At 32.5% G+C, this 13348-nt stretch overlaps 1 protein-coding gene across 4 annotated transcripts in view; it reads left to right on the top strand.

The window, feature by feature from the left end:
* Positions 1 to 8590, top strand: part of LOC118187728 (metal cation symporter ZIP14-like) — a 177234-nt gene extending 168644 nt beyond the window's left edge. For all 4 annotated transcript variants that reach the window (XM_085823801.1, XM_085823802.1, XM_035358004.2 and 1 more), the window contains exons 8-9: positions 4367 to 4554; positions 5300 to 8590. In XM_085823801.1, the coding sequence (XP_085679927.1) occupies positions 4367 to 4554; positions 5300 to 5560 (449 nt within the window). In that variant the 3' untranslated portion in view covers positions 5561 to 8590. The remainder of the gene's footprint in view (positions 1 to 4366; positions 4555 to 5299) is intronic.
* Positions 8591 to 13348: the final 4758 nt, after the last annotated feature.

Here is a 13348-nt window from a genome sequence, read left to right on the forward strand (position 1 = left end):
CTATATTTAGCGAGACGCGAACATTTATTTAGGTTCAGTGTAATTACGTCAATTCTTAGTTATTCTTATTAAGGCAAATTCATAGTGAATTTCATTTAGATTAAAAGAAACCATCTATGCACCGAGGGGAAGAGAAGTGGAATATAGAAAACGATCCAAAGATAAGGCCAAACAGAGAAAACAAATTTCAGCTAAAATGAAAAAATAACTTCACGGAAGAAGTAAACCGTAAGACCCTGCCACAATTCCGATTATGGTGAAATTCTAGAAGGTATTAATATTTCTTGCAATTTGCACAACCAAACATGACTGCATATATCATCCGCAAACTATCTACAAATCAGTATTTTAAAGAACATCCTTCTTCATTGACATCAAACGAATAGCTGGAGGACATGAAACCATGATATAAAGATCTCTTCATTTAGATGGGGGTGGGCAGCAGAAAGGTGGAAAATTTTTATTTGTTGGACCCATGCAGTAGGCTGGTCATAGAAAAAAAAAAAAAAATGAATGATCACCAACAGTTTTTCTTAAGCAGTCAATCAGTATTATTAGCTGGTAAACATCCAGAAAACATAAATCTCTGTCCAATTGAACGTGTTGACATGCGATACAGAACATTAACAAATAATGAAAATATTAGATCTTGTTTTACATATTCTAAAAACAAGAATGCAATTTTTTGTACACCCTACAAGATTTATCAGAAATATGGTGCTGCCGCTAGAACATACTACAGGAGATTCATTAATTGGAAAAAACTTTTAGCAAGATTAACTGAGCATGAAGCAGCTGGAATCCACAGAGGTGCATGATTAAGTGGAAAATTCGAGAACAACAAATGAAATCGTGCCAAGGAATTGATCACGACACTGAGCGACTCATTCACATAGAGAAACAAAAATGGAGAAAGATTCTATATAGTCATGGATGTGGTACTGTATCTTTCAACAAACTGTCATTCTTTTCTTGGGTCTGATGAAATCCCAAGTAGCCCGTTCACAAAGTGTCCTCGACCTAGCAAAGGACATTTTCTGAATTTAAGTTCTCCGCTTGCCAAACATAATTCAATTCTTAGGTACCAGTCAAAGCACCTAACAAAGGGAAAGGAATCACATTTATCAAAGATAAGTTATTAACTTAAAGGCAAAACAGTCTGAAGTAGCATTTTAAACGATATTAAAGAAGCCAAATACAACACAATAATGCTCGACTGCACTCCATATGTCTCATACAGGAAAAAATGAACCAGGTGATTCAATGCGTAAAAACGTGTGGTGATATGTGTGAGATAAAGGAAAATTTAATCGATTTCATAGAAGTTGGTGGAAAGATAGGAGAATGTATTTCTGAACGCATTGTAGAAAATTAGTGTTGTAATTGACACTTGATGGTTTAGATATTGGATAATGTTGGTGTCAATCTTACGACAGCGGGTCTAATGTGGCTGGCATTTCTAAAACAGTACAAGCTAGGATTATAGAAATTAATAAGCTGGAGAAATTTGTGCCATGTTTGGCTCACTTCTCGTATCTTGTTGGTGTGTATTTTGCTTCTTCGTGCCCGGAAGCAGTTAATCTGTTTGGAATTACTCAGAAAAAAAATTTTTTTTTTGTTTTGTTTTGTTGAATGCACTATTCGATGGTATGTAATGAAAAAATGTACAAGATACAACTTAAAAGGAAGCAGCCAGACGAGATGATCAGCAAAATATGTGGTTGTGAAAGTCCTTCTAAATAATTTACCGGAAATATAAAGTATTTAAAAGAAATTAAAGATATTTCTCTTAATGCGGAATCAAAGCCCGAGGTACGACATCTGGTACATGCTGTGAAAAATTTTGAATTTACTATCAACCTGAAAATTTGAGCTACTATTTTTCGAGAATTCAATCGAGTAAATATAGAAATTCATAAGGAATTCCTCTTCCATGTTCTGCGTAGTTAACAAAAGAACTGACCAAAACTGAGGAATTGTAAAGAATGAGAGAAAAATTGTATGGAATATTGAGAGAGTAAAAGAGTCTAAAACAGTAGCTAAAAAAATTGCGCTTGAGTCTATTCTAACAAAGAAAGAATTCCAAAGCACAAAAAGCAATTTGATGAACTGTTTAAGGAGAATCATGAACACTTCAACCTGTTTAGATAGAAGTTTCAGAAAATTAAAACATATCTACAATCATCGGTGAGCCAGGATCGTAGATATATCTATTAAATAATATCTACGATCAAGTCTCGCAATGCTGGCAACTGAAAATCAAACCGCAGATCAAGTTATGACGATTCCATGCACTTATTTGTAGAAAAAAAGGTTTACAGAGTAAAATTTTAATTTTCGTTACTAATTCTATGATATTTAATAGCGTTAAGGCAGGTAAGAACTTAAAATTACTTATGAAAGAGGAAGTATGAAAACAGGACAGGAAGCACAAATACTCTTAGTAATAGCCCATATTCTGTATAATCTTTTCAGAATATTCTCTTTCGGCAATAGCCCATATTTTGTATGCAATGATCCCCATTAGTGGCTGAGCAATAAAAACCACTGAGCACTAGTAGTTCGGTCCAAGGGTCAAATATATGTGATTGTGCTGGTTGTATGAGCATTTCCGTAATTTTCTCTATGCGTAACGAGCTAGTTTTCCTTACAATTTTTTTTCTATGGGGAATCCTCCTTCCTCCTTTTCCATGCAATGCCTAATGACAAAACACATAGTAAATAATCAGACAAATGTCCTCAGCAGTGGCCAAGTGATTAAGACCGCTGAATACTGGTAGTTAGTTCGACCTTGCCTGGGTTGAAATCCAGGAGAACGGGCTGGCAGCATGGTTTGTTTTTGTGGATTTGCTCATGTGTAACGTGAATACGAGCCAGTTTCCTTTATAAAAGCAACTCTGCTCTAATCAGATAGCCCTCCTGTCTTTGCCATATTCATATAATCTAACCTAACCTAATTTGGCCAGCATGCAATAATAATATGGAATAGTGAGAAGCTTCGAAGATGCTCGTTCCCCCTAGAGAAAAACAAATGGTGGCGAGGACTGGAGAGTTAGAAGCACTCAGGATTACAGTTAGGATTAGGATTGAATCCGAAAGTAAGCTCACCAGAAAGGCGATTCTCCTAGCAGGGGACGATTTTCTAATTATGTAACTTTGGTACCTATTTTCCCTTTATAACAAAACAAAACAAAAGCCACATAAAGAATTTAGTATAAAATGGAGCTTAGGTTTTTACCCCAAACCCTATCTATTTCTGTATTTATTAAACAAACTAAAACTTATTAGAGAAACTTAACACTTTACCGACCGCTAGCGGTTCAACAGCATAGGCACGTCTGACTGGTCGCTCGCTCAGTCACAGATTCTTCATGTTCTAAATAACTGTCAGGACAATCTGATAAATCATCTAAATAAAACTCTCCAGTACCATTTTTTTCGCTCATCGTGAACGGTAAATTTTTTTTAAAAACAGTGTGAAAATGTGGGAGTTTACGAAGCAATGCACTTAATGCAAGTGAGCAATGTACCTCAATACTAATAATAAAATGCAGGTGATATAGCAAATGGCAATTGTTTATCGCCATGGCTACCGATTGATAGGATATTTTTAGATAGCTTCGAAAAAAAGTGATTAATAGGTTATCGGTCAGCAGGCATTGCCTAAAAAAAGCCGATTAATATGCGATCGGCCGGTAGACGTTGGTGATGAAAAGCCGATTAATAGGCTATCAGTTGGTAGGTGTTTGCGATAAAAAGCCGATTAATAAGCTACCAGTTGGTAATGTGTTAAAGGATGGTGGGGGAGAACGGCAGTTTTAGCTTTTGTCCTACATCAGAAAAAATCAAAGATCCAGTGCTGATTGGGGGTATACCTATGATCGAAGATATCTCAGGAGGTGTGATACTTATTAAAAAATGAAAACAGCCAAAAATTTGCATTTGAGCTCTATCGTTTTAAAAAATTGATTCTACTCATAACAGAACCGAAGTTAACGTTCCTAATGTTAAACAAAAATCTAACTTTTGATCGAAGATATCTCGGGATCTATAATAGTTAGAAACAAATGAGAATGTCCAAAATGTTGCATTTGAAGAGCTCTTTCATTTGCAGTGACATCCCATTAACCAAAAAGTACCTAGTTTATATACATATAAAATCTGATGAAACATAATTATAATAATGAAGAAATTAATTATTACAAATGTTTAACTTATGTGAAATATGAACGTAGTACATTTTGTTATAAATAGTAATTCAGCAAATAGTGAAATAAAAGTACAACTAAAAAGTTTATGTAGTATATATAAATTTCAGTCAGTTTGCTTCAATTTATTAATTGCATTGCTTTTAAAATAATTTCAGGAGATTTTGCCGTGCTTCTTAGTGCTGGAATGACAATGAGGCAAGCATTGCTTTACAATTTTCTGTCTGCAATTACATGCTACTTAGGACTTGTCATTGGAATATTATTAGGAGACTTAGCAGAAGGTGCACCATATATATTTGCCTTGGCTGCTGGAATGTTCCTGTATATAGCACTTGTTGATATGGTAAGTCAAGGTTTCATGCAAGCTATAGTATAAACCTTTACCTAGATAAGAGACTAAGCACTAAATTCTAATAGTATTCCATTTTGAAATATTGTTCATGTAAATCATTTAGGACAAGTGCATAATTTTCATGTTCATACTGTAGTGTCATTAGGTTTTTTTAAAGCAGGAGATGTAAAAAAGGTGCTATGCACCTTTGAGGTGCTATTACACCTCAAAGGCATGTAGTAAAGAGAGAGAAAATACTATCTTACATTTTCCCCACCTGAAGGCAGCTAGGGTAAAGGAGACCTAAACAATCAAATCCTAGTGGTGAAGAATTTTCATTCGACTGTTTTTTGGTTCGGGCACCACTGATAAAGTCATTAGATTTTTTGAAGAAGAGGCAAAGAATATGCTGTGCCTTCACCAAGACTCGAACTTACCTTCCTATTGCTAGCCTATTCCTATTGCTTTCTGATTATTCTCTGAAGATGCATGATTAAAAGAGAGAGGAATTATACAGGAGCAAGATGATAATACATTTATTCCATCAACAAATTTTAACTTATTTTACTATCTATGGATTTCATAAACATAGCTCATAATCTAAAATTTCATCTTTTATATAATTTGTTATTCAGTGAGGAGGGTGCAAATAATCTGAAAATACCCCAGTTGTTTGATATAATTAGTTTGTATTATGTTTTTTGTCTTTATCTAAATCAAAATGCTCTATGATTGAACTACATTTCTGTAATTTTAGATGGGAGAACTGAGTGAAGCCCTAGAAGAAGCTCGAGGGAAAGGACTTAAACAAGAGTTAAAAGTATTTTTCATTCAAAATATTGGTATAGCTCTTGGAGTGGCAATACTTTTTGTAATGGCTCGGTATGCTGAGCATTTCAATTTTGAAAATTTAAGTGCATTTATGTCTAGTTCAGAGGAAGCATTAGATGATCGTGTGAAGCAATTATATACAGGACTGCAAGAAGCCAAGAGTTTACATAGTCCACTAACTCCATAGTCAATTCTTTTAATTTTTTTTTGTTGTATATATTTCAAATCATTAGCTATCACAGAAGTAGTATGTGATTAATGGCTATTAGTGAGAATTCTTTTATGAAATTCAGCATGACTTTTTTTTAAAATTCAGATTCTATTCTGGAGAAAGATTTTCATTAGCATTGCTGCAGTGATTTGCAAATAGGAAATATGTACATAAATTACTTACTGAAAGAGCAAAGTACTAAGTGAATTATGTGCTGTATACTGATTGAATACAAAATTGCAAAATGACAGCTTTGGTTTTACACAGGAAATAATTATCTATAATATTTTTTAAATTGATGATTGCACTTTAATGTTTTATTTTTCAACTGAGGCATGATTTTTTTGAACAAACATCAGTTGGTGAAGAATATCTTTTCTAATGAATGTATTTATTCTGTCTATTGTGTGTGTGCATATATATATATATAGAGAGAGAGAGAGAGAAGCAGGATGCCCACTAAAGTTCGGTACCACCCATTTAACTGCTGAACGGCTGCAGTTATAGTCATAAAAGTATAGTGTGTTACTAGATAAGGTAGCTTACAAAGCCACCTGGTGGAAAACAGCGGAGTTAGTGTCCTTATGTCGAAAACGATACAAGACAGAAAGAAAAAGTGAATTACTAAAGTTGTAGAGCTTCGTCGATTTAGTACAAAAAGACACCTTGTGGACATGAATGTTAAGAACAGAGCATTTTAAATGTGCATTTGTTTGTTCCGGATATCCTACACTGTGACATGGTGAAAGGATCTTAGAAAGAAAAAAACAACTAGTTATCACAAGCTACCTTAATTTTCGATTTTCAAACTTCTCCGTGTCAGTTGAAATGTACATCTGGACCCTTATTAGAACTTCATGTAGTATGTATTGTAGCATAGCGGTTGGCACATTTGCAAAAGCATCTGTAATATGTCATTGAAGGTCTTGCAATGTTTGTCGAGGGGACGCATGCACCTACTGATGAACTATCCTGACAGGAAAATGCCCATTGGAGTCTGGTCAGGTGAATGTGGAGGCCACTCTTCGAAACCACCATACCCAATTATTCGTTCTCCAAATTCCTCCATCAGGTACTGCTTTACTTGTGACGTCTTATGCACAGGCATGCCTTCATGTTGGAACCATAACCATCCATTCCGGAGTTGAAGCAATGGCAGATTCTCAACAAAATCGAGCATTATGTCTTGCAGAAGTCCTGAATATCATGAGGCCATTAATATACCCTGATAAAATACTGGGCCCATTAGCCTGTTATTATAAATTCCACACCAAACACTAATCGAAAACCGTATTTGATGTTGAACTTTGGCAGAACATTATGGATTTTCCAGTAACCAGTAATGGGTGTTCTGCCTATTGAACATTTAATTTTGCTAAAAGCATGCCTCATCAGTCCACACATTTAGAATTTTCCAAATGCAACATTTGAGAGGCCACAGTTTTCACTTATCTCTCTTGTGTTGGTGTTTGGATATGTGACAGCATATTGATAATACATCTTCCAATTGTACTTTTTGCCCTGCCTTAGCTGCTGTGCCGGATCGAAGTCAGCTAGTCATGCAGCCTGTCTTCCTGAAATGTTTCACAACCTGTAGGATGGTTTTGTATGAAGGTTGCGGGCCTGCAGGAGAACATTTCTGATACAACCGTGCTGCCGATCGTGCCTTGTGCCCACATTCACCGTAAAGTAGAAGCATCTCACAATAATCATTATTTGAAAATCTCTCCATGACCATGAGCTTCAACATGTAACTCCGAGGAGATATCACTTTTATAGCTGTTTCAGGCGAACAGGTGTGATGGTTTGTACACTTTTTGCACTTTCAAGTTGCGTTTAGTTGATCCGTTTTGTGACACAATTGTGCACAATCTGCATATTGTCTACTCTGTTTTTAAAAACAATCAGTATAAAGATACACCCCACGAGGTTTGTGTTCAAGTTTCATGATGTCACAGTTTCAGAAATGGTGAAGAAACAAATGTGCGCTTCCAGCATTCTGTTTTTAGCATTCATATCCACAAAGTGTCTTTTTGTACTAAATCGACGACGCTCTACACAACTGTGTAATTCACTTTTTCTTCCTCTCTCGTATCGTTTTCGAGATAAGTATGCTAACTCCACCAGGTGGCACTGTAAGCTATCTCATCAACTAACACATAGCCACTTTACTGTACCTAGACACTACTTTTATGACTATAGCTGCAGCCGTTTGGCAGTTAAATGGGTTGTAGTGGACTTTAGTGGGTACCCTGTATATATATATCTATCTTATTCAATACCACTAATACTACCACATATGGTTAATGAACACTTGTAATATGACTGTTGGGATAGAGGGCATTTTAAATTTAATTTTTAATTATTTAAGCCTATAATAAAGGCAAATATTTTTCGTTACAAACATTTGATGTTTTCAAATTATGTTCTTTTGGCCCCAAATGCATTCTACTTCGCTTCTATGTAAAGTCAACTTTCACCCTTTCAATGATTTGAGACTCTGAAATCTTTAAAGATGGTTTAAGATGTTTTGAAGTTTTTATTAATTATTTTTTTTAATGACATGTAAGCCAAAGTCTCAATGATGCATTATTTTATAACATAATAGTTAGCTTCCCTGCTGTTGGCATTATTATTTTGATTCAGCTTGTTAAAATATTTATTATATATATATATAAAATATCAGTTCCCTCTACTGTTTGGCAGTGTTATTTTGAACAGGATGTCAATATATGATTTTATGTTCCGTATCTTTAATTTCTGGAGACTAATTTTTAAATCATAACTGTGCTTAGCTTAAAGCTATTTAAAGTGTTGAACTGTAATATAAATATAAAAATCAGATTACCCTTTTTTTATAATTTTTAAATATTTTCTGAAAATTTTAAAGCAGATTCTTTTTTGAGATCATAATCTTAAATTTTAATACTTCCATTTTTCTCAGTTTGTTTACATGGAAATATTTAAAAAAAAAAAAAAAAAAAAGAGAAAGAAAGAAAATTAAAATTTCAAAATTAAATATGCTTATTGTGTTCTCAGTGCAGGGAATAAATTTGGACCAATATTGTCTTCCATGTACAAGCAGCAAACAATCATATATTTAAGAAATACACCTTAATGATGCATACAATATCAAAACTTATTTAACAATATTTTGATTACAGTATTCTTGTACTTATTCAGAACTGCCTATAGTAACATACACAGTACAATAAGTATACTGTACAGTTCATTCCAGATGAATACATAATAGTTGCTTGAGATATGATGCAAATCTAATCTTCTAACCTCTAATCTTTCAGTTCCAAAATCTTAGCTCTTGAAATTTATCTAGTCCGGGGGGGGGTTATATTAGCCCCTTTTTTAAAACTTCTACCATGTAAAGAGATTTTTTTTATGTATAGCATGTTATTATTTTATGCCTAAATTATTAAATAATTTATTGCGTTATTTAATCAAATTTAAATAAATTTGTGTAAAATCTGAGTGTCAGTTATATTTGTGTTTTAGTGTTAAATCTTAATATTAAAATTAATGCAATTTTTATGTGAATATCAATATTTTATCCACTGTGAAATATACAAAATGACTATTAGTCATATAGTAACTTATGCTTATTTCGCAAATGCAATGCATTTATAGATAAATGCTGTAAAATTTAATATTTATTATAATATTTATACTAATTTATTGTGTAATTAGAATTTTAATATTTGCCATCTTTTGTATCAGATACTGCAAAGAGCATATTGACTGATATCATATTTCTAGCATCATTCACCTAATATATTTCATTATATATTATCATAGTTCTCATTTCTTCTGGTTTTTTATTGCATCAAATGGTAGACCACAAAATCTTCTGGTTTTCATTTTTAGCTTTTAGCAAGGAAACTGTTTTTCAGCAATAAATGAAATTTATGAATTAATGATTTTGAATTTTTTAATTTGGGGTGAGGGAGAGTTTTGGCATAGTCTGAAATTCGGTTCCATGCCAGAGAAGCATACTTGCTGTTAAGTTATACATAAACTTAAAAGGGTGCTTTCCTTGAGCTTAACACAGCCAATGACCAGGATATTATATCAACATATGACATGGGAGGTAAAAACATGACATGAAGATGGAAGATGAATAGCAGGTGATTAATTCGATTGGTATGTCGGCAGGTAGTAAAAATTAGAAGTAAAAATTCTATACGCTACTTCATAAAAATGCTGCCCAGGAGATTCTGCTAAATTCTTGTGCCTGGTCTAGTCTTCGATATCTATTTTCTATGTCAGGATTCCATGCATCTGATCACCACCCATGATGGAGAGAATCGCGGTTACTAGCATTTTGATGACCAGGACAACACACAACCCGGATGAGCACAATGGGAGGACATATAGTCTTCACACACGCATTTCTTGGCTTCTACTATGGGACTACATACCACTAAACTTCTCATCTCTCCAGAACTGCATAGCCACAGGTTACGTAGGACGGGGATGCTTGGTGTCTAACATAGGTAAACAGGCGTATGTCTCGCACCCTTCCCTATCTAGTGGCAACAACTCCCTGGAGCCCCAAGAGGCTGTGTTGGGAGTTTATTGAGACATGAAAAAAGTTGTACATGGCTAAACAAGGGTGCTCGTGTTTTGTTTTACAGATTTGGAGAGACTTTGACTGAATAGAAATGGCAAGGAAACAAAAATGTTACAAAATTTAAAATAATAATAATAATAAATAAATTAAAAAAAAATAAAGGCAAGAGCAAGAATTAAAACATACGAAGAAATATAATTAAGGCATGTGTACTGCACAGCCACAAGGAAGAATACAAATTTCTCATCAGAATATGTTTATGCAAATTGATTGTATACTTTCAACTTTATATTTTACATTTTAAAAGCAAGCATTTAATAATATTTTTAAACTCTGTTCATGATTTGAGCCTCTCCTTTTATGTAGAGATTAATTGAGCATCATTGTAAAACTAATAAGTTTTACATTTTACAAGAATATTCTTGCAATATAGCTAAAAAAATTTTTTTTTACAAAAATTAAATTTATAGTTGAGAATAGAAATAATCCACAATTTAGACTTCATTTATTAAATTACAGACAAATTTAGTTTAGTTATGATTAATTTATGAGTGATTAAAATAGTTTAAAAATTAAATCTTTAGCTAAAGAAAATTAACATTTTACAGCAGATAACTGTTAAGAAAAGCATCAAAAACTATGTATTGGTTTGGATTTTCAATGAATTTGAATGGTTTATCAAATTTCTGTTAGAAGCATTGACACGTAACTTTTTATTGATGATCTATAATAGTAGATACGTTAATCTTAAATTTATTTTTTATAAAGTAATGAAACAGCACTTGTAAGAAAAGTAGTGGCATTGTTAATAATCTGATCTCTTTCTTATTCAGGAAGAACTTATCTATATAGTGAGTAAGGTTTAATTCTTGCTGATTTGGAAGAGTTTTATGTTACTCTCAAACTGAAAAATTGTGAATAAAAATTTATCATGTATTGATACACAAATTCAAAATACTACCATATACGACAATTTTTACGAAAATGTGATGCAAATTATTGAAATAATTTTATTTTTTATAAACTGCTCATAGCAAAATTCTATGATTTTATAGTTTAAATGTTACTGAACACACAAAATAAATAAATAAATAATGAATTTTAATTAATGCATTCACATCAGAATTATAAATTAGAATGTTTTCATGAATTTGCTATAAATTTTTCTGAAGTACTACCTTTTCAATTGTGATCTCCCAATGTGTGTAATCTTTGTAACTGAATTTCAGTGTAGTTAATTTATATCATCATTTGCATATTCTTCTTGCTTATCTTGATGTAAATCTCATAATAAATATGCATTACTGCTTAAATATCTAGCAATATTCACTGTCTTATGTATATATTAATAGATTAATTAATTATATTGACTATAAAATATTTAATATTTGTTTTCTTTTCTTAATTTATGTAAGATTTCATGCTTAAAGTTTAATAAAAATAAATCTGTGTGAAATGTTATATATATATAATAAATGATTATTTAAATATATTTGTTTCATTTCTAGTCAATGAAAAACAACGTTTCCTGAACATAGCAGTGATATAATGGATATGAAATAACAAAATATGTAAATAAATACATTGTATTTGAAGAGCAAATGATGTACAATTTAATTTTTCTTTTAGTTTTCTAGAGGTTAACTTTTTTTTTAAACTGTGCAGTATGTAACTACAGTCAAAAGTCTTTACTCCGGACTCGTCGGGACTTCGGCGATTCCGGATTATAGATCATCAGTTTAAATCTGGTAAGATTGCATGCAGAAATTATAAAATTAAAAATATGAAATCGTAATTTATGAAATAAAGAGCAATTATGATCTAAAGGGTATCAAAATTTACAAAAAAAAAAAAAAAAAAAAAAAAAAAAGCTTAATATTTATTTGTTTTCTTTATTAAATCTTTCAATGCAAGTTGTTTAAGTTGCTTTATGTGATAAAACTTTCTCTTTAATTCTATAAACAGACATAATTTCTTGTTCAGTTACAAAGTTCCGCTGTTCAAGTCTTATAATTGTTGTGTCAAGAACACCGACTAATTTGTCAATCGAAATTTTTTTGTTTTCAATAACCTCTGTGACATTTTTCTTCACTATCGGAAGTGAATTATAATGACGAGGAATTTGATTTAAATCATATCAAAGACGGAGTACATCGAGATGAAATATTACATTTAGTAAGGAATTATAAGCCAAATAAAATAAAAACATCTGCCCTGAAGATAAGGATAGTGCTGACAGATCAACTTCCAATTCATTGCGCGCCGCAACGTCCTCCCCCGCAGAGCAGCGTGAAATTGATAAACAGATTTCGGAATGGTTCCAGAAACAAAGGATATGCCTTTATCCATTTTTTGCAGCAATTCCACTTTTTGTTTGACGTACATCGAAACATACTTTCGCTTTGTAGATCCTTTGGGAGCTCCAGCATTGGAAATTCTATTTGACATAATCGAAAGTTGAAGCTTACTTTTTTTAAATTGCTCTAACAGCTTGCAAAAAATAATAAGCCGAATCCAATTCGAAGATTAAGGAACAACGCAATCTGCAACATTAACTGAAATAGATAATTTTAGCTTAGCTTATACCGTCCGTTATACATTAAACGCGCATGTGTAAACGTATTATGCGCATGTGCACACACATATGCATAAAAATATTACACGCATGCATCAACGCATAATGCGTTGACGCATGCGCAGAAAGTTTGTAGCTTTGAGGTCCAGATTATAGATCATTCGGGATTAATGGTGTGCGGATTAACGACTTTTGATTGTATTAAAAAACTAGTAAAAATAAATTTGTTTGCATGAATTTGGCAAACACAAATTAATTTCCTGTATAGAGATAATTAATGAAGCAACACTTAAAAATTGACAAAAACATGATAGTATTAGAAGATTGTGGCTTTTTCTTTAGAAAATAAAAATACTTTTCTTTCATTAAAAAAAGGATAATATAGAAATTTTAAATGGTAAATCAGAAACAATGTATGCATCTTGAAACCACTATATCAAACTCGTTTATCAGTTGAAAGCCAGTCAGTTACAAATTGTAAGAAGTCTACCAAAAATATATATGCACATACAAAATGTATACACAAATAATATCTTGTATGTAGTTTTAGAAGGTAGCTGATGTAATGATTAATACACTTTCCTTTCGATAGAATATTTATATG

Source organism: Stegodyphus dumicola, chromosome 9 (assembly GCF_044657685.1).
Source record: "Stegodyphus dumicola isolate Sdum_Otavi_A_Nest chromosome 9, ASM4465768v1".
NCBI classification, from domain to species: Eukaryota; Metazoa; Arthropoda; class Arachnida; order Araneae; family Eresidae; genus Stegodyphus; species Stegodyphus dumicola.